This window comes from Cyprinodon tularosa, unplaced genomic scaffold (assembly GCF_016077235.1).
Source record: "Cyprinodon tularosa strain WSP-4 unplaced genomic scaffold, ASM1607723v1 ctg104, whole genome shotgun sequence".
In the NCBI taxonomy this organism is placed as follows: domain Eukaryota; kingdom Metazoa; phylum Chordata; class Actinopteri; order Cyprinodontiformes; family Cyprinodontidae; genus Cyprinodon; species Cyprinodon tularosa.
The window spans coordinates 1,247,492-1,270,372 of record NW_024037827.1 but is presented as its reverse complement, the minus strand read 5'-3'; the positions used below and the strand labels follow the sequence as shown (position 1 = coordinate 1,270,372).

At 39.0% G+C, this 22,881-nt stretch overlaps 1 protein-coding gene across 2 annotated transcripts in view; it reads left to right on the top strand.

The window, feature by feature from the left end:
• LOC119781905 (myosin phosphatase Rho-interacting protein-like) overlaps positions 1-22,881 on the top strand; it is a 52,490-nt gene that overhangs the window by 14,534 nt on the left and 15,075 nt on the right. For both annotated transcript variants that reach the window (XM_038282557.1, XM_038282549.1), the window contains exons 7-13: positions 77-233; positions 4,998-5,115; positions 16,604-16,702; positions 21,866-21,925; positions 22,021-22,089; positions 22,165-22,254; positions 22,344-22,453. In XM_038282557.1, the coding sequence (XP_038138485.1) occupies positions 77-233; positions 4,998-5,115; positions 16,604-16,702; positions 21,866-21,925; positions 22,021-22,089; positions 22,165-22,254; positions 22,344-22,453 (703 nt within the window). The remainder of the gene's footprint in view (positions 1-76; positions 234-4,997; positions 5,116-16,603; positions 16,703-21,865; positions 21,926-22,020; positions 22,090-22,164; positions 22,255-22,343; positions 22,454-22,881) is intronic.

The window sequence follows — 22,881 nt, the reverse complement described above, 5'->3', positions numbered from 1 at the left end:
CCAAAGAGTAGTTTCCTTTCACTGCTTTCACTAGAAGCAACAATCTGAAACCCTCTGTGTGGTTTTTGGTGTCCAGGCAACCCTCCCTGCCCCCCGTGCCAGGCCCCCAGGGGCTCTCTGACCTCGGATGGCGCTGGACGCTGGCACAGCTCGGCCAGCGCCCCAGACCTAGCAGGTGCTGCCCGTTATGACCAACCCACCGAGTCGATGCAGAACCAGAGACGGGACAGAAGGTTAGAAACATTAAGGAAATCTTTACCAGCTTTCTGTTCTCTTGTTTGTTTTTCCTGATGTCTCTGAGCACCACTGATAGCCATTTAAAGTGAATGAGCAGAGAAGAAAAAGGAAAATGTGCAAACGATTAGCACAGAGGACCCCCCCACACACACTCTCACACAGATCAAAGGTTGTACCCCTCCATAGATATGTTAGTGCTGCATTTTTATATTTAGCCCAAAGGAACCCTCCCAGTTTATGCCCCGGCAGCGTGTTTGCTGGTTTTATTGGAGGATCTATGTAAGCTCTTCATTCTTGTTGCCTTTTTGGGAAACAAAAACACTAAATATCCCCCCACAAACCCTCCGCCTCCCAAATAAGGCCAAAAATTCCTCAACGCTGGTGTAATTAGATATCTGCTGCATTGTTTCTCATGACCTCAACTCTGACGGTCCGCCTGCCTGTCAGAGAGAGAGAGTACGCTTCAGCTGGAGCTCAGTTTGGACCTGAGAGGCTCTAAGACAGGGGCGGGTAAGTCCGGTTCCTGAGGCTGGTGTCCTGCATCTTTTACACGTGTCCTTCATCCAATCAATTATTATTTTGATACATGTCACTGAAGTGTTACTCTGCCTTGGGGTAAAATGTTCATTAATTGCTTTCATAAGGTGATTCAGCCCTTTGTTTTAAAGCACCACACTAAAAACTCTGAAGTCACAATAGTAGGGCTGGGTACCGAACATCGGTTATTTTATGGTACCGACCGAAATGCTTCGGTTTTACAGAGTATCGAAACATGCCTTGTCTTTCGGTACCAAGTTTCGGTGATTGGCTGTAACACTTAACGTGATTGCGTCATCCAGGAAAAATACACAGGTGGTCACGCCTACAGCCAGGGTTCATGTGTATCTTTTGTGAACTGGTTGCAGCGTCGTGGAACCCCTTAAAAATGCCCCCCAGGTCAAAAGTGCGGCTTCACTTTATTAAGACCGATGCTAATAGTGCGCAATGCAATACATCGTGCACGGAAACAATTTAAGAGCAGAAAGTTGCTCGGTGTTTGACTGCAAGAAGAGCGGACCGCAGCCAGCGCCACCATCCTCCTCTCAGCAGCCGGTGGGCGGAGCAAAGCCAGAGCGGAGTGAATCATGCTGCTTTCACACCGGACGCAGCAGTAGCATCAAAATTGCTTCTGCTGCTTCCTTTTTTGCTGCTTGTACCAGCTTCTGACGCGCGGCTGAAGCAGCTTTGCTGCTCTGGCGCTGTGACGCGCGTTGGGCAGAGCTACTCTATCTTTTATTTGCCTTGCAGCTATATTTGCTGTGATCAGTGGGAATAAAGTAGTTTTTTTATGTTTTAAAGTTGGAAAATCCACCTGAAAACCTTCCAATATTATTTATGTCGGAGCCGCTCAGACCCCCACATACCAGCGGTGCGCTGTCAGTAGGATCCCATTCAACGGGCTTGTTTGTCTCCTGAGAAAGCAGACGTTAATTTTTCTAAAGAAAAACTGCTAAGTAAAAAGGTCCTCACAATGTAACAGTGAATATTAGACACTGACTTGTTTGCAACTGTTCTTCTTCACTGAAAAAAATAATTTTTATGTAAGAGGAAAAATGTAAATAAAAAAATCAGAGCTTAAAATAAAACTCAAGATTTGTACTTTATTATGTTGTGTAATTTTCTTTTTCTTTGAATTGATATTATAAAACTGGTATCGAAAAAAGTATCGTTCAGGAACCAGTATCGAAGTGAAGGTATCGGTATTGGTACCGGCACCGAACATTTTTGAACAATACCCAGCCCTACACAATAATAAGACTAACAGAGGTACCTAGAAGTATGATAAAAACATTACCAGCTCTGCATCTCTCCTCCTTGAACAAAGTTTCTCTTAATCTTTTTCTGATGAATGTCATAAACCTCTGAAAGAGTTCTATGGTCACCTGTTGTCAGCACAGAGGCGTGTGGCCGGGGATGCTGACGGCCTTATATTTGGCTTCCGTAAAGATGTTCGTTTCACTGCGAGAAGAAGAACAGAGGCAGGAGTCTGCCACAGGGGACAAAGTATGGTTCCCTGGACATAGACACAAGGAGGAGTTGGATGGACCTATTCGTCCGTTTCAATTTGCATGTTTTTTAAACAAAAACTGGGCTTTTTGGGCTACTGTATAAAGCCTCGAACTCAACGCTATTTCTGACATTTTTAATTGAAACAGCTTCCCGGATGGGAAGAGAAACGTCTTGAAACTTTGTGAAAAAAATCCAGTGGATTGTAACTTTTTTGTAAACACTAGGAGGAGATAACAGATCTCTCAATCATCTAATAAACATTTTAATAACTATCACAAGGGCTTGTACCAAGATATATTAAGATGAAAATGTTACATAGTGCTGCTTTAACTGCAGTAATACCTTCAAACAATTCATAAGAGGAGACTAACCAATTTCGTTTCGAATAAACTTTTCGCCCCTGATTTTTAAATCATAAAAAAAATACTCAGCTTAAAGTGTATCAGCATATCCCTCCTACGTATTTGGTGATGCAACATGTATTATTTAATGTCTGGAAAAAAACAGGCCATTCCAGGTTTATTGATGATGCTGAAAACATTCATTGACATCAGCATTACAACTCATCTACACTATATACACTATATTGCCAAAAGTATTTGCTCACCCATCCAAATTATTGGAATCAGGTGTTCCAATCACTTCCATGGCCACAGGTGTATAAATTCAAGCACCTAGGCATGCAGACTGTTTTTACAAACATTTGTGAAAGAATGGGTCGCTCTCAGGAGCTCAGTGAATTCCAGCGTGGAACTGTGATAGGATGCCACCTGTGCAACAAATCCAGTCGTGAAATTTCCTCGCTCCTAAATATTCCACAGTCAACTGTCAGCTGTATTATAAGAAAATGGAAGTGTTTGGGAACGACAGCAACTCAGCCACGAAGTGGTAGGCCACGTAAACTGACGGAGCGGGGTCAGCGGATGCTGACGCGCATAGTGCGAAGAGGTCGCCAACTTTCTGCAGAGTCAATCACTACAGACCTCCAAACTTCATGTGGCCTTCAGATTAGCTCAAGAACAGTGCGCAGAGAGCTTCATGGAATGGGTTTCCATGGTCGAGCAGCTGCATCCAAGCCATACATCACCAAGTGCAATGCAAAGCGTCGGATGCGGTGGTGTAAAGCACGCCGCCACTGGACTCTAGAGCAGTGGAGACGCGTTCTCTGGAGTGACGAATCGCGCTTCTCCATCTGGCAATCTGATGGACGGGTCTGGGTTTGGCGGTTGCCAGGAGAACGGTACTTGTCTGACTGCATTGTGCCAAGTGTAAAGTTTGGTGGAGGGGGGATTATGGTGTGAGGTTGTTTTTCAGGAGCTGGGCTTGGCCCCTTAGTTCCAGTGAAAGGAACTCTGAATGCTTCAGCATACCAAGACATTTTGGACAATTCCATGCTCCCAACTTTGTGGGAACAGTTTGGAGCTGGCCCCTTCCTCTTCCAACATGACTGTGCACCAGTGCACAAAGCAAGGTCCATAAAGACATGGATGACAGAGTCTGGTGTGGATGAACTTGACTGGCCTGCACAGAGTCCTGACCTCAACCCGATAGAACACCTTTGGGATGAATTAGAGCGGAGACTGAGAGCCAGGCCTTCTCGTCCAACATCAGTGTGCGACCTCACAAATGCGCTTCTGGAAGAATGGTCAAAAATTCCCATAAACACACTCCTAAACCTTGTGGACAGCCTTCCCAGAAGAGTTGAAGCTGTTCTAGCTGCAAAGGGTGGACCGACGTCATATTGAACCCTATGGATTAGGAACGGGATGTCACTTAAGCTCATATGTGAGTCAAGGCAGGTGAGCAAATACTTTTGGCAATATAGTGTATATCTTTATAAATGCCCCACTGCCTCAAAACTGACCAAATGGCATAATAAAGGCCGTATATATAACATCCCTAAACATACCCAGAGCTATGAAGACATGGCTTCAAGTGACAGCAGCCAGACCTACTCTGATTAATTGAGTTAGATAATTATTGGGCCACTTGGAGGAACACAGAGCCACAAACCTCCATCCCTGTATAGTCAATCAATCCCAAATGATGTAGAACAAGAATGAATCTATAGAACTAAAGTAGTGTGACCTGTCCTGTTGGAATTTTTTCACCCTTCATCCTGATATATATGCAGTATACACAAGTGATTCAACTCATCTCAAAGACATGAGTCTCAATCGCACAGGAAGACTTTATTTTCTGATGCACATATCTGATACACCAGCATCCTGCACCTGTTCAGAGAGGAAGTGGTGTGAAAGCAGTGTAATGAAGACGGAGGAGAGACGCCAGAAAGCCTCTCAGCAGCTTTTAGAAGTATTGGGGATATTTGTTATAATTGAATTTAAGCTCAGAGGTTTGGATTGGGCAAAGTTTGAGGGGAGCTCAGTACTTTTACTCAACTGTTGAACACATACCCAAAAAAAAAAAAAAAAAAAAGGAAAAACAAAAACACAGAAACTTATCTGGACTTTCTTTTAGTTTGGCTTTTTTTTTTTTTTTTTACTTTAATGGTGTCAGAGGGGTGATTGTGACCAGGAAGTTTATGTTTTAGACTTATATTTAGATTTATTTTGTCATTTTGTGTACACGGATGTAAAGAAAAAGAAATTTCATTTAAAACAGCTCTAGACAATTTCATTTCTTAAAGTGCATAGTGTATATTTACAGTTTTTTTTTTGTTTTTGTTTTTTATAAATAAATAACCCCAGCCGGGATCCCTCGGCAGAGCAGCAGGAATCGAACCGGGAGTCCACTAGAACAGAACAGAAAGGAGCAGCAGTCGCCTCCAGGCAGGGCAGAACCAATGCTCGAACTCCCAGCAGAGACGTAAGAAAAATTACTGACTGCTTATCTTGAGATTAACTTTTTTTTTGTCCATAAACTGTTTAAGTAGAAGTTTTAGATTGCCATCTACATGTCTTTGGTATCATTTTGACAATTTACTGCACATCTTTTGAAATCCTGCTTTTGTGTGTAAAACTGCCTGTTTGGCGCCCTCATTAGGTTACAAATGGGTTACTGCATCTGATTTTTACTTTTGGCTAAGTTGGCAATATGATGTAACTTAGGAGAACTGCCCTGGCCAGCAGTGGGTGGCTTAGGTACTGACAATAAATTAAAATATTTTGTTCCTGAAAATAAATCGTTTCCTCCATTTTTAAGGTTAATAAAAATAGGAAGTGCATTAAAACTGGTTAAAAACAAGTCTGCATCATCTGTCCAGGGTGAACATAAATTTTGAAGAAAAAGAAAATGTAAACATGTATCAAAACTGGACAAAAGAGAGCGTACCTCATCTTTCAGGTCTAGAATATTGATTTGTTAAAGGAGAAGTCTGATCAGCAAGGAATAATCAATGGGAACTACTAGACACATCTGCAATCAACAGCAATTATAGAAGATTTCCAGAGTACTTCACCATTGAAATTCACCAGAGCTATAGTGAAACTGACAATGCCCACGTGCATGGCAGCTGGATGTTTTAATATATTTTTGTAAAAGTGAAAAAAAAAAGGTTATTTAATCTTTCCGGTTCATGATCGTCCAACGACGAGTTTGTCTTTGGATTGCCAACTTGAAGAAGAGAAAAAACCCGTAATATGTAGCCAACATTTGGAAGAAGAATGTTTTCAAGATGACTTGGATAATAGCGCGTTGTGACAAACACCAGATACAGCACTGGGACTTGATCAACAGCCGATACCGCACCGTGACAATGTCACTAACCAGTAGGTGGCAGTAGTGTTCTTTGACAAACATGGATGCACACAACTGGACTCTGCTTTACTGATTAGGTGACGTTGTATGATTGCATTTTATTTGTGGTATCAGAGTTAAAGGGGTCTAACCCAAAAACGTTTTTTTTTTTGTTCTCTACCTTTCTTTTTGTTGGCCTGTCAGGTTAAAATCCCCCTAATATAAACAGAGGATTGCTGTTTTTACATCACAGCATGAGGAGAAAGTTCCAGGGCTGGGAATACTTTTAGAAGATCCTGTAAATGAGCTGATAATCGTCCTTCAGTATCAGTGGAAGTCTCCATGTCTGGCTTTGAGATTTCAAGGTTTTTTTCATTTTTACTGGAAGACATGTGCTACATGTTCCTGCTTCAGTTATTCTCGTCTCTCATGCCTCTCATAGGGACGTGTTTGATTTTTGCAAGTTGCTGCATATATTAAACACCCCGGGGCTAAATGTTGCAGAACCAGTCCGGTGGGTGGGGAAGTGCTTACGGCATTTGTTTTAATTACCTAAAGATGCATGACAGGACGGCTGCCACTCGTGTCTGTACAGCTGGTTAGTTTATTCAGCATCGGGACAAGAGAAAAGAAAACAAATGAGACAAGTCAGATAAGTGGTGTTATTAATGTGCTTTGCTGGCAGGCTTGTTGCAGCACATTCATTCCTGTTCTGATTGGCTTGAGGGGAATGTTTATGTTATTAATTTAAAAAAAGTGGTAAAAGTTCTTGTGAACAATGCAAAGTTTACCATATTGTTGAACGTTCATGCAGGAAGCACAGTTTTCAGTCTGAATGACGTTTTCTGACTCGGGTTAATCCTGATTAATGCAGTTCGTAACTGTGTTCAGCGTTAATCAGGTGTTAACGGATGGACTGTGTCCGCTAACTGCAAAGTCCAGATCAGAGGATGCCCATGAGAATCAAACTGATTCTCTGTCACACAGAAAAAGACCTGATTCACGCAGGTTGTAAAGAAGGTGACGTAAGTGCGGCGTTAAACATGTGGAAGAACGGTCCTGCTGTGTCGAGGCATGCGATCACTCCAGCGTGAGTGGGATCGTGTGTCAGCAGGTGGGGGGGGGACGCCATGAATCATCTGTGGCTGTTTTGTTGTTTGTGAACCAAACAGGCTGTGATTCCCTGAAGGTGTTCGGACCGCGTGCTGGGAGCTGGAAGGCGGCATTTTTTCTTTTCTAGGGATTCCTTAGAGGTGGAGAAGGACTCTGAGCTTCTTAATCCATGAATTTTTCCAACTCCTCACAAAGCTCAACTCTCTTTGTTTACTGTGAAACTCACAGGAAGTCTAGACTCGCTTTGCTGTTATTTGCTGCACATCTGGTTCTGAATCACAGTCACTGTGTTGTTGGGCTGAGGCCGCTGATTAAAGTGATGAGTAAATGCATCTGTGTCGTGGGAAACAGTATCAATAAAAACATGATTCATAAACATTCTGAATTAATGTTAATTACTATCAGCGCTCGCCAGTTAATCAGGCTAAGTTTATGAAAGTTTATTAGAATAATGCAGTATCTAAAATTAAAATGTCCTCTAAAGGTGTTTACATATGTTAGGGATGTGTTAAATAATACATTTCACATAAAAAAATATATGAAAATCTCAGTTTTAGAATCGTTTATTTTAAAAGATCTGGTATTAATAACTTTTATAAACAAAATGATTGCTGCAACTCTATGAGTTCCCCTAAAATAAATATCAATTAATTATTATTTTATTTAGTTTTGGAAAACTCAGTTTTAGGAATGTTTAAGTAGAAATTAATGTAATCTGGGTTCCAGGGGGGTAAATATGAAGTGACACAGTCCAAAATCAAGCAGGACATAAACATCACAGCTTGGTTCCTTTTTTTTAAGCTTCTCTTTTTATGCATCATTTTTAAATAGTACTTTATAGATCAAAGCCTCTTCTCTTTAAGCCCAATGAAAATGTTGACCGATGAAACTGTTGCTAAGATTTAGGACAGCAAAAAAAAGCATCTGAAGAGAATGTGATCTGTAAAGCAATTTAAAAAGAAAGCAATTCGTAAAACTCAATCTGAAAAACATAAAATATATATATATATATAAAATCCATCGACAAAATTTGAAAAAAAAATTGTAAAAACAAAAAAATATGTAAAAAAAAATATAATAAAAACAACACATGAGATATAAGCAGTTACACTTAAAACACTTTTTGATTAAAAGTTATATTTCGTCATTTATCCATTTATTTCCAGGCGGCACCAAAGAGCTTAGTAATCATATAAGAGCAACAATTTTAGCAAGACCAGGTGATCTATTTGATGAATGCAGAATAAAATAACAAACCTTGTTTTTAATAGATAGCCCTGAGCAATATTGCTAAAACATTCTTTATGATGAGTCCTTGATTATCAATCGATATCAATAACTATTGATCAGTGTTTTGTTTATCTATTTATAAAAAGATTAGGCGGGAAAAAATGTAACCATAACTGTAAACTTTTTAAACATATCGTTTAACTTTTACTTGCACAGTTTGAACACAGCTTTACACCGTAAAGACAGGAAAACATTTCAGGTGCACACGAGTGCTGATGTTCTCAAGTTAAGACCACTGACCTGTGGTTGTTTTACACTCAGGCTGAATATTAAACACTTAAACTAATACTTTTGACATTTTCTATTGTTTTACATTCTGCATAACTGTTAATTGTCTATAGAAGTATATAAAATAAGATAAATAGTATTTCTTCATTTAGAAATATTTCACAATCATTACAGATCAATATAATGTGTCAATTAATGCTTTGAAAAAGGTTTTGGTTCAAATTATTAGTCAATCTAAACTAGCAATGTTTCTAAAGGAGAAAAAATAGGTCATATTTTTAATTTATAAATAAACTGTGTGTTTGGCTTGTTCTTTTAGTTCTTGCTTTATAAATGTAACTGATACATGTTAAAACATCTGCTGCAAGTCTGATCTTGGCTACGATGCATTAAACTGTGTTAATATTCATCAATAGATCAGTTTTATGTATTTAAAAATTAGCCCAGGGTGACTTCTTTCCTTCACATATATTTCCAATTGTTGCATTTATCGGCATTCAGGAGGATTGATTAAATGTTTCAGAACAATCTCTAAACTTTCTGCATTCTACACCAGCATCCCTGCATTGAGTGGTAAAGAGCGTAATAACTGTGATCCATAATCCCACCAATTAGATGGCACCAGGTTTAAGGCTCCAACCACAGGTCTTCTATCTTGGTTGAGTTGCTATTGTTCCCATCGGAGGCCAGGTCGTTCAGACTGAATGTCTTTTCCGTTTAATTCCAGTTTGTTTAAATCTTAATTTATCCCTAAATCTGAATTCCGATTTTTCATAATGAAACTTTTTGATTGATTGATAAAGACATGGAAGAAAAAACATATTTAAAATGTTGCAGGAACACAATATTTAGATAAAGCTGACAAAGTATATGATGCAACTAAAAACCTTCATTGAAATCAAATCCAACTGGTTGATCTGGTCGGGGTAGGTTCTGGTCAGAGAGGCTTTAGGATGGGCTCTCTGATTCTCTGTAACTGAACTTGCCTCATTAACCAATCACAGGTAGATTTAACATTGGGAACATTTAAAATGACATAACCAGTGGAAACAATGAGAATCTGTTTCAGTGGAACAACATTCTGCAGCCTAATTAAACACCAAACATGTCAACAACACTAACTTGTTTTATCATTCAGACTTTTTAAACATATAAAGATTATGTTACATAAAAACTTAGATTTGCATTTCAGACAATCTGTACCTAAAGTGACCTATTTATTAATAATTTTTCAGACTATATTCAGTTTTTCTAGAAAATGAATTTTCATAATAGAGAAACTTTGACACATAGAGACAGGAATTTAGACCAATTTCCTGTAGATCTGTCTAACACGCCTTTGGGTCATAAAAGTAAAGCAGTTTTGTTGACCTCATTTACTTCATGTTGGTGTGATTCTGGCGATCCGTTTCTTTTCCAAAGGGCCTGGAAACCCTGTTAGGGACCCGGTTAGAGAGCCTGTTAGAGAGCCTGACATCATGGGTAGTTTGTAAATACCAGCACTTTTTAAACAAATCTGAGGGCCTCGCCCAGAAAACTAAAAATGGCATGTTTTGCTTTTAGATGACTATATAGATTGTAATAAACTGGAGATATTTGAGATATCCCTAAATTCTAAGGAAAATGCATTTAATTTGACCAGGAATGAACCCCAGCAGTAGATAAAGCAGGGTCATCAGAACAGCTGGTAACCTTCCAGTAAAGACGCTGACTCATTCCAATCGGAACATGTGAGCCTACATCATGATTTCATGTCTTTGGGTGCGTTTGTTTCGGTCGTCAGGAGAAGACTAAAGGCATCCGTCCGGAGTTCATTCAGGAGGTTCCCAGAGCAGCCCCATGCTCCCCTCCTCCCCCTCAGCGGGGGGAAACTTCTTCAGTGAACAGAAAGCAGCTTCTGTCAGTCGTGTTCAGCGATTGTTAGAAAGGCAGAACAAAATTGGTTCACACTGCAGTCAGAAGGCTGCCCTCCTGTGTGTTGTGTCCTTGGATGGTTTTCAATGTTATTGCCAGAAAAAAACACAAAGGAGGGTCTGTATTGATTAAACCCATCGGCGTCGCCAGACCCCATTTACTGGGGCACGTGCCCCAGTATAAATGAGCTGTGCCCCAGTATAAATCTCATGAATATTTGCAACAGTATTACATTTTTTAATGCATCAATTTAGATAATTCCAACGCGCAGCAAGTGTGTTGTTAACTCCAAATTGAGGATGAATTAGCGCCCCCACGTCAGCGCATGTCACTGCATGAACTGCAGGTAAACTAACACACTGCTCTCAACTGTTTTGGATGGGACACTGTGCGGCCGCGACGCATTTTTAGTTCTGGTAACGTTTCTTACCTGTCAATTTTATTATTTTCCCAGTGAAACCACATGATTTATAGGCTACTAACTGAAAATGACTGCATTGGTTTGTAGATGGATATCAGGAAATTCCTCACACGAAGCAGAGACGGGGAAGCAGTAAAACAAGATGAGAGAGGGAGGTAAGGTCCCGTGATGAATTAGTGATTTAAGCTAAGCAGTTACATTAGGGACGTTATAAGCAATATGATAGATATTTACATAATTATAGATTTACGTTTTTTAATGTTTGCTGTAGAGGATGAGAATGAAGGTGCTGGAGTAGGAAAGGGAGGATGAGGCGAGACTGACAGGCAAGAGACAGGTGAGAGACAGGAGAGACAGGACCATGAAGGTGATGAGGGAGCAACAACCAGCCTCCACAAATAAGAAGGGGACATTAGTGACTTAGGGGGAAAGCATGATGGTCCTAAACAAGTGAAGTTATCCCACTATCCCCAGGACAAATTTGGAGTAAAAAAAACGTTTGTTTAATTCAAAATGGTTTGAAAGCTTTTTATGATTGAAAAAGAAAGCCTTGTCATCAAGGATATGCAGTGTGTTTTCAACTTGCTTGATAACATCATGTTCCCAAGACTAACACAGGTCATCCAGATCTCCCTCACAATCCCAGTCAAAAGCTGGAGTTGAAAGGTCATTCAGTGTGTTGAGAAGGTTCCACACTTGGCTGAGGTGCACAATGGGACAAGACAGGCTCCATCATCTGGCTATTTTATCAGTTGAAAAGGAAGAACTTTCTAAGCTGAGTCACAGTCAAGTGATTGACTGCTTTGCAAAAATGATAAATAGGAGGTACACTTTAATGCTCAAAAAATTAACTCATCCTGAACTTAGTTCAGGATGAGTTAACATTTCCCCCGAACTAAAACTCTGAAACCTAGAAATTAATGATTACTTCAGAATGTGTATAAGGAAACGTTTTATTTTTAAAGTTGGTAATGTCTTATTTTTTATAGCTGCAATGTTGAAAATGTTCATGTTTGTTAAAACAAATATGCTCTTACACTTATTAATATCTCAACTGGTAATTTTGGTTGGAATGTATCAGGGTTGGGCAGTGTGCTTGTCTGTATTTGTGTATGGCAGGAGGGGCATATGCGGTAGGGGGCCAGTGCCCCAGTAAAGCTTTGTGCCTAGCAACGCCCCTGATTAAACCCCCCTTTAAAGATGTTACATAAGTGAAAGGAATGATTTTTTTGAATAGCAGGGCCTGAAGCAGACATGTTCACAAGTCATTTTTTGCAAGTCCAAGTCAAGTCTCAAGTCTTGAGAAGGCCTGTCGCAATAATCAATTAATCGCACAAAAAATTCTAATCACTTGATTAATTAAAAAAAGTGCAATAATTTTCGTGCTTGCTTGTTTCTCCTTGTGTTTTCATCTCAGTCACTGAGACGGTATAGCTTAAAGGTCGCTATTATATCTATGGAATTATAATTATCTTGAACTGCTAAATAAAAAATACAATTAAAAAAAGCACACACACAAAAAAATTTTCCAGATAAATTTTGCATTTTTAGTTTTTTTTCTTTAAAAAAAACTATTTTCTTACAGTATTTACCTGACATTTGTGGTTACAACTTTTTCTAGTTTTAGCAGTAAATGTCTGCTCTTTTATTTTTAAGTGAAAATGAGGACTGTGGAAAAAACATCCTGCCTTTTATTAATACCTATGAGGTTAGCAACTACAAGAGATAAAGAAAAACCCTAAACAAATAGCAGGACAATAACAATACCTTTATAAAAGAAAGATTGTGGCAATAACTTTTTGTAACTTAATGACTTGGCGGGCAGTATTTTCAATTCAATTCAGTTTATTTATTTAGTGCCAATTTACAACATTATTCACAACATATTTCTCCTCTACCACTGCGATGAAGCTTTTAAAGCTGGGCTTGTCGATCAAAGACAATGGGAGGTTGCATGAAATAATAAGGTCCTGAATTATTGCCTTATGTCTGTGATGTCCCTGGCTGTACACCTGCACTGCACTGTGGCTGATAAAATTAGATGTGGTGGACCAAGCATCGTGTATTTTTTTCTAAAGAAGCTGCAGTTTGCTGCTCTTTTATTCCCGCCTTATGTAAAGTTTTTGTAGCCAAAGGTTATTATGAACGGTGGCACCGAAACAGGGGGGGTAATCATCGCTTCCATATCTGTATGGGTTGCATGCATGCATGCGCACGGGCATATATGTCACGTACTGTTGCGTCAGTGACGTCAGTGTGTAGCACAGAGAAAAATATGATTTATGTTTTTCTTTCATTTAAATGTTAGTTTTATGCTTTGCATGTTTGGAGAGGAAGATATGATTTGTTTTTCTTCTTGAGCTTTGCATGTTTTGATGTTTCTTTTTTATATGACTGTTTTCCTTTATTTTAGACTTTTGAATTGTTCCTGCATGTTGGGTTGTTTTGGTTTGTTTTTCCCTTGTGACAATCCATGCGCACTGGACTGAAGTAGTTGTCTGAGGAGGCGGAGTGCATTGATTGCGCTGCGTAATGCTGCGCTCAGGTGTGAGCAAGGGCTGATTAAAGCCGACATAAAAGGAGTCTGAAGGAAAGTAGAAGGAGAACGGAATCTGCAGGTGACAGAGACGGACGCGCTGCCAGGGGAGATGCAGGTGGGATCCGCGCACCAGGAGGGTGCACAGATGGCCCAGTAAGGAGTATTAGGGCAGAGGAGGAACCTCACCTGTAAGTAGCGCTCCCCCTCGCTTAAAGCATGAACAGGAATATATCTTCCGACGGGGTTTTGGCGCGTGGATGCTGGCGTTCTCCTTGCTTCTCTTTTTAGCTGGATCGGTGTGGAAAGGGGTGTGGCACGCCAGGGAGTGGAACAGTGCCGGAGGGCCGCTGAGTCAGCTGTGGATCAGCCAGTGGGTGCTCCAGGCCGATCACTCGCACCAGAAGCAGCATAACAAGCGGCGCCCAACTTCCAGCCTCTGATTTTTAAGGAAAACTCTTGAATTTTAGGTTTTATCAGGAGAAGAAAAGGACTGTTTTATTAAGCCACTTTTGCTGTGGGTTTTTGTATAAATAAAACGCTTGAACTTGAGTGCTTCACGGTTTGGGTCTTTGAGTTGTTTGCTCCACCTTGTGTCAACGACTGAGTGTTGGGCCATACTGGCCACAAGTGCTACTTTTTTTTTTTTTTTTTTACACCTCTTCTGTGTAGCAGGTAAGGCGAGCGGCGATCAGTCAAGTTAGTAAAACAAAAAACACTTGAATAAGTGTTTTTACACTGGAATAAAATATTGTTCACAAGTCGGAAATCACGAGTCTCAGTCGAGTCTGAAGTCCTTCAAATGCAAGTCTAAGTCGAGTCTGAAGTCATTAAATATGCGACTTAAGTGCGACTCGAGTACGAGTCACAAACTCGAGTCCCCATCTCTGGCCTGAAGTAAACAAAAACCCAACCCTGTTTCATTAATGCTGCGTAATCCAGGCCTGAAATGGAGCCGGCATGAAACACGACCAGAACAAATCTTCGGGAGATTTATCACTTTTTTTTAAGTGAAGGATAAAATAAGCTTCTCTTGCATCTTATAGATGGTGCATGTGGAGTCTTGTCTGTCTGCCTGCTGTGCCTAATCCTCACAGCTGACTCTGCTTTCCAGTATCCATTGATTACTGACACACCATCCCCATTTTGACATCATTAGGGACACTTTTGTTTCTCAAAAGCATGTTTTAGAACTTCTACTGATCCTGTTTTGATGTGAGCGTTTCCACTGGTGTAGCTTGTTTTCCCTTCACACCCAGGATTTGTCAGCACAGAATTAGCAGATATAATTGTCAAGAATAAAACTATAACTGGTGTTGATTCTGTCATGGTGACAACTAGGGCTGGGTAAAAAAACGATTTAATCGATTTTGAATCGATTCCTTTACATTTTTGCAAAATCGATGTCTAGGGAATAAGATCAATTATTTTTATAGTGACGTTCACATTCAAATGAGCAGGAAAGATGCACTTAAAATGACTTCAAGCCAGAAAGCTGCATATATAGCCCATAGGTCGACTGAAGACAATAACAAATGGGGGCTGACCAGCAAACACCCTGCAGTTGTTACAGACAACGCGGCAAATATGGTTTGTGCAGCGAAGATAAAGCAGCTCATGCATGTCTGCTGTGTCCACACTGTGTCACGTCTGCTTGCTCGAGTGAGGCTTCACTTTTTCACATTTTTTAACAAACAAGTTTGCACTTTTGAGACAGTTTTATTCACATCTCAAGTTTAAACTGTCCGATTTACAAGTTTGCACTTTGTGTTTAATATGACAGAAAAGAATAAAATACATGAGTATTTTGAAACACAGTTGAACCACTTTCATTGTTGTAAAAACAGATTGAATCGCAATTAATCGATTTAGAACTGAATGAATCAATTCAGGACTTTGGCGAAAATACCCAGCCTTTGTGACAACACTATGTAAATTCTATGACGTGGACCAAAACTCAATGGAAAGGCGTAACTAAATAAATTGATTTATCTTTGTTTGTGTCCTGTTTACGCATCATGGTTCTGGGAATAGATGTCCCAGAGCTACCTGATAGCCCAACAGGTTTGCTTGCACAAGCAAACCATTGGTTGTCTCTCTAAGGTTCCACTGTGTACTTGTATATGAAACTTTATTTGAAATTATTTAGGGAGTAAAATAATATAACAGACACTGAGACAGAAAGGGATGTGAGAAAGAATGCGGGGAGAAGAACGAAGGGGAGAGAAAGAGATAGACAGGAATGAGTGCATGAAAAGAGAGAAAATAAAACAAAACAACAATATAGACTACACAGAAAATTTATAGTTACTCTGACAAGTCTGCTTCTATAACTGTATGACATGAAAGGAACAGAAAACAGAGAACATAACAGCAAAATGAAGACAACAGCCAACCAAAGTATAAAAAAATGCTTCTAGAGCAGCAGGTATCCCTTAGATATACATGTGTGGGGAAGGCAAAACCTTTGGAGATACACATCATTTTTCAGGGTGGTATATATCTGTAGCTGCAGCTTAGTATGTAGTTGTAATGTGTATCTGTGAATGCCTGGAACAAACTCCCATAGTATGTATGCAGAGGTATGTCTGCAAAAATTGATTTCTGACGTGGAGTTCTATGAGGAGTTCTGTTTGTCAGGTTAGACAGGACAAAAGGCTGCAGTCAGGTCCCAAAAGCTGCTATTATAGCCTTAAATATGTGAAGTTTTATGGCGTTTACACTTTAAAACTGTCTTATAAAACCTTCAAAGCAAGAGGAAGTTTGTGTTCATGAAAAATGGAAAGATGAGTTCCATAAGAACACATCTCAGATACACACATTGTCTAAAAATGTAGGTTCAGGTTGCATGCATTTATCTCAGAATGTTAAACCTTTAAATCCTGAAATACACTGAATGAAAGTTTTATCTCTTTCTTTTACCACATATTATGGTAAATTATAAATAAATGCGACAAAATGCCCAAAGGGATACACAAGTCAAAAAGGTTGGGCAACACTGCTGCTGGCGGTTCCTTTGCTAAAAACCTTCTGCTTATCTCAATGAGAGCCTCCCCCAGAGGGGAAAATTATTCACTTAAGCTGCTAAATCTTGCCTTTTTTTTCCATCCACACAGAAATTGCTGTCAGCAGGAGATGGTAACACGCTTAATGTTCCTGCTCCTCAGAGAAGAGCAAAGTCTCTGGATCGCCGGACATCAGACATGGCCATGACGGTAAAATGTTGGACAGGTTGCTTTATTAGCGTGTCTGTAAGAGGCGGCTGGTCTGGATGAGGTTTATCTGATGTGTTCTCATATTTAGAATCCCAGAGGCTGAGATCTCAATCAGAATGTCTTCATTTCTGCCCTTCAACACTAGAAAAGGTTTCTTTGCCCGATTTACTGATACAGTTTCTCATCTCTTATTTCATCTTCCTCAATTTATTTAAAAAAGGTGTGTGTCCGCTACAAGCCACCATGTACAGAGAGTTAATCTCTTTCTCTTCTCGGCTATTAGCTGATCAGATCTGACGTTTTGCCTCCTTCTGATGCATTTTAAAAAGAGATTTTGTTTGTTTTTTTTGTTAAGAATCAATCAGAAAAACAACCACAAAGCCCAGTTTGTTCCCATTAATGCTTCTGGCAAATGTCTGCTGGACCCCGTCTACTGCAGTGCTTAAAGCTCATAACAAGACCTTAGCCTCTGATTTTCACCACACAAAATTATTATTATTTTTTTCTTTTTTTTCTTTTTATTAAACTCTCTGCATTTGAGCAGTGGGCTGCCATTGTGCGGCGCTCAGGGACCTAGAGGGGCCGTGTGGGGAGTGGGGCAGTGGAAACCTCTGGATTTCAAGTGCAATGCCTTAACCACTAGGCCACCACTCCTTGATGTCTCTATTGACACTCAGATATTTCTTTGCAGCAGCTCTCCCCATGCATCAGTACTTGGAAAGTTGTCAGCTCAGCTTAAAGTTTATTTACTGAAAAATAATAATTTTGCCAAAGTGTTGAATAAGTTAATAAAACGATAATTATTAATGTAACACGGACGGAGAAAAGATGGCGGAATCCGCTATTAGCCATTAAGCAATTTTTCTTTTCCAAACATGAACTATTAAATAATGAATGTCCCAGAATTGCTAATTTTCTTCCACGCATAATATGCAGGATGGCTGTGCCTATTCGGGCCGTTTTCTTTCTAATTTCAAGGCTCTAAATATCGTTTTTAGGGGGGGTTTTAGTTGACTACCGAAGTCCCTGATTTACAACCTGATTTTAATTAGTCTAAAATCTTTTCTTGAGAAGGAGCTGGTCATAAAAAACTGACAGGAATCATTTTGGAATTAGTCTAGTATCAGGAAAAGGTGGAAGGTTCCTCCAGACTGGACATCTAACTGCTTTACAATAAAAGCGTTGGAGATTTGAGAAGCTTCGATCCCTGAGTGCCATTGTGCGACACTCAGGGACCTAGAGGGGCCGTGCGTGGGAGTGGGGCAGTGGAAACAATGCCTTAACCACTAGGCCGCCACTCCTGGATGTCTCTATTGACACTCTATTGCAGCAGCTCTCCCCATGCATCAGTACAGTAAGTTGTCAGCTCAGCTTAAAGTTTATTTACTGAACTCTTAAAAAAAAAAGAATTTTGCCAAAATGTTGAATAAGATAATAAAACGATAATTATTAACTAAAGATGTTTCCAAAGTTACCATTAAAATATCAACACTGAGGATTTACAAAGATATAATATGAAGACGTACAAAACAAACTTAAATATTACAGAAGAGACAGATAGACAGCAGGAAGGATGGATGGGAAAACAAGCGGCTGCTTTGATCCCATTAAAGGAAATCTTGTTGGTTTTTATGATAAAGTTATGGGGGAAGCTAAGAAGGTTCTTAACTGAACACTGTTTGGATCATGGAAAACCTGTTGGTAATGTTAAGATGGAAAGAATAATTTAATAACTTAATTTCTGCAACAAAATGAAACAAAAACAGAGTAACAACAGTGGAACAGCAGTAATAAGTTAGATTGCATTTATAGACTCACTGATTTGGGCTGCATGATATTTTAAAAGCATGTGATCATGCTGATAAATGTCACAATGACAACATGAATCTTGATTAATAAATATAAAGTATCTGTACTTTGGGTCCGTTCTTGTCATTGACTGAAAAGAGTGAGTCCACAAGCTGCAGGAAAACACAGTTACTGTAACCAATACTGCTTTATTGAAGTTACAAGTTTAAACATTTTTTTAATTGATTATTTTAAGGCTTTTTTCTGTATCACATTATAGCAAAAAAAATAATAATTCAAACTGCTCTTCATGATAAAAACATGAGAGAGGAAAACTTTCCTGTTTACAGTAGTATAAAACAGGAAAGCAAGTAAGCCTAATTCTAAAAAGGGGCTTTTAATCTTGATTAAAAAGAACTCAGGATTGCAGCACTTTTCCAATCTTTGAGTTTCATCCAGTTTAGTAGAGCATAAAAACTTAACATTGCTTCTCTGTTTGGTTTTGGTTCTGTGGATGCAAAGACCAGACATCTTTAAAACATCATTAATATAATTTAAAGCAAATCCTCTTAATACAAATTATTTAAATAAAATCTATAACAAGGGTTTGTCTTAAGAATCTTTGTCGAAATAAGTTTACTTTTTAAAAATGATTGAAATAAAACAGGATTTCTGCAGGGTCTTAAAGTTTTAAAACATTTCAGATTTATTTATCTCAGTCTTTTTCATGCCCTGATTTATAATATTAATCAAGATTAAAGTAAAACTTTGTGCATTCACTTGACGTGCGATAGTTCTGGTTGAGGAATTTAAAATTGACAGAAGCTTCTCAAATCTCCAAAACTTTAATTGTAAAGCAGTTAGCTGTCCAGTCTTGAGGAACCTTCCACCTTTTCCCGAAACTAAGACTAATTCAAAAATGATTCCAGTCAGTTTTTTATGACCAGCTCCTTCTCAAGAAAAGATTTTAGATTCATTAAAATCAGGTTGTAAATCAGGGACTTCTGTAGTCAACTAAAATCCACCCTAAAAACCATATTTAGAGCCTTGAAATTAGAAAGAAAACGTCCCGAATAGGCACAGCCATCCTGCATATTATGTGTGGAAGAAAATTAGCAATTTTGGGACATTCATTATTTAATAGTTCATGTTTGGAAAAGATAAATTGCTTAATGGCTAATACCAAATTCCGCCATCTTTTCTCCGTCTATGTTACTTTTCTCTGTCTATGTCAGCTATGCAGATCTTTTTGCCTGAACTCAGAGGACCAATACCTCCTAAACAGAATAAACTTTGCAGGTTTAAAGCTGGAAAACATAAAGTGCAGCAATTTTGCTGAAATACATTCAGCCACATGGTTCCTTCTGAGGTTGGATCTAGATCAACTAGGCATCATTCCAAAAGTGTCCTGTCAGCTGCCCTGACACATCCCTCAAATGAAGGAGTAAAAGGATCAGAATTTCCCAGAAGTCTCTCTGTTGTAAGATTTTTTTCTCTTTAGTGCATCTCTGATTCTATTCACCAAAACCAAGATCAAACTAAAGGCCTGATTTACAAAAGGTTTGTGTGGATAGAAAACATGCAACCTGAATAGAGCGCACAAAGCTGATCCTCATACCAGGTGCAAATAAGCAGAACAAGTGAGCACAGCTTCTTACATCTGCCTTAATAAAAATGCAGAGGACATTTTTTTCTCTGCAGCAACAAGTTTTAATGAGCTAATGGTGAAAATGAATTGCAGCATATAAGTGTAAAAACAAACCACTCACAAAGCAGTTTATCGTGCCAAGAATTAAAAGCAGTCGCAGTTTTTGTGTCTATGTTTAGCACATTTGAAAATGTGTTGGAAATTCACCTGCAAATATTTCTGAATCATTGATAGAATTGACATGATGGAGTCTATATGCATATCAACAGATCTGGACTGTCAGAAATAATAGTAGAATAATATTAGTAGGGAAAAACTGTTTTTTTTTTTTTTTTTTAAACCAGACCTATAAAAAAAAGATTACTGAAAGAATTTACCCCTCTAAGTTGAAGTAAGTTGGACTTAATTTTCTCCCTCAATTGTCCCTAGCAACTTGCACTAAGCTCATTAATGTTTTAGGAAATTATTTTTGGTCTACCTTGATTTTCAATAAATTAGGTCAAGCAGATGGAGGGTGTGGAGGTAAGTCCTGCAGTTTAGGACCTAATCTGGCCGCGGCTTCTAGATAATATTCTTTTAAATTAAACTTTTGCAGCCTGGCTAAATTCTCAGTCATCTGGGCATTGTATCAGTTTGAGATTCTATGATTACTATTCATAATATTCATTATTATTATAATTATTATTATCAGGAGTGTGTCGATACAATGTTTGTATAGTAGTGACCAACATCAGTAAAAAATCATACAAAGTTTTATTACTAATTTTGTTGTGTGAAATATTAGAAAACTTCAATCAAGTGATGTTTCTCAAACAGAGAACAGTGGGATCCATCAGTATACATGAGAACAACTGATCTTTAGAAAGAAAACTAGGATCTGATTGAATTGTCTCTGTAAAGGACCTCATGATAACGTTTTGTGAATCGCAGCTGCATTAATAAACAGATATGTAATAAAACGGAATTTAATTAAAAGTGACACTGATGGTGGCAAGCTACATTGTAGCCACAGCTGCCCTGGGGCTCACTGACAGAAGCGGGGCTGCCGTACACTGGCGCCACCGGGCCCTCTGACCACCATCAGTAGACAATGCAGGTGAAGTGTCTTGCCCAAGGACACAACGACACTGAAAGTCGAAGTCGGGGCTTGAACCGTCAACCCTTCGATTTCAGGGCAAACTCCTACATCCAACGCCACTGTCGCCCCATGTGAAAATGAATTTAATTGAATTGAAAGTAATTTTAATAACTCATCATTATTTAGCAAATGGTCACAGAAAATGTACAGAGAAGCGGATAGAAGCAGAGTGTTTCCATCTGAGATTTAGATTCAGGCAGATATTAATTTTTTGGCTGATATCAGACTGATATTAATATTAGATCTGGATATCCATAATAATTATTTTCTCTTTTGATAATGGTTCATTATTATCTCCATCTCTGGCTTAAAGCTTCATCTTTTTTATGACCTCTCTTAAACTGTAACTCATCCAATATACTTATTTAAATGTGCCAGAACCAAACTACGGTAGTTTGCACCGTTTGTCCATTGCACACGTGTCTTTGTAGATCACCTGCAACATGCCCACTTATGGCATATGCATTGTCTACTTTTTGTCAATGCAATTTATTCTCAGTTGAAATCTTTGAAGATTAGGAAAATAAATACTGAATGCTTTTTAATGTATTCTCATTTTTATTTAAACTTGTTTTCTTCATCTTTTCAGCCAGATTTATTGAATTTCAAGAAAGGCTGGATGATGAAGCTTGATGAAGATGATGAGGAGGTAAATTCAGAAAAAAAAAATTAACAAATTTCAGTTGTCCTGAGAAAGGTTTCCACAGTGATTGAGCTTTTTGGATGTTCTTTGCTTCCCTCTAGTGGAAGAAATACTGGTTTGTTCTGTCAATGACCAGTTTGAGATACTACAAGGACTCACTGGCAGAGGAGGTACGTTCATGTTAGAGCAGAAAAAACCAATAATCCAAAGTATTTAAGACCTAAAAGTTTCTCTTTTCGTTTCAGTCTTCAAACCTTGAAGGAGAAATCGACCTAACAAAGTGTTACAGCGTGTCCGAGTATCGGGTCCAGAGAAACTACGGCTTTCAGATCCACGTAAGACTACGCTATGAGGGGCTATAAACACAAGAGTCCAAAGTGAAGCTGTTGCTAAAGTGTATAAATGTCCTCTTTGAATCTCATAGACTCAGAGGTCGGTCTACACGCTGTCTGCCATGACTGCAGGAATACGCAGGAACTGGATCCAAGCCCTGATGAAGAACGTGCATCCAGCCAAGGCACCAGACGTAACCGAGTGAGCTCTCAACCTTTGTGTTATGCCATCTTTGTGTCGGTCCAATTCCAACATTCACCTTAATAAGAGAGAAACAACAGATGCCTCCCTCGTTAAGCTCACTGGTTTTTTTTACTTGCAACTAGGAGTTCAACTGATATAGGGAGACCTAGGAACACTTTTAATGTTGTAGGTCTATGGCTTAAAGCTTTAATGATTACCAAATATTAACCATCATGGTAACAGTTTTCTAAAACAAAAACAAGGTTTATAATCCTCTGCTCTAATCAAAGGATTTAAAAAAACAAAGTTAAAGGAATTGCTTGTCCTTAAAGTAGAAATGTTTTCTATATTTAGTCTTTTTAAAGTACCAACGTTCTCACCTCTCTGTGCATCACTTCTCTAGCCTCTGTATTCTGCCTACAGCTCTTCTCACCACCTTTTTGTTC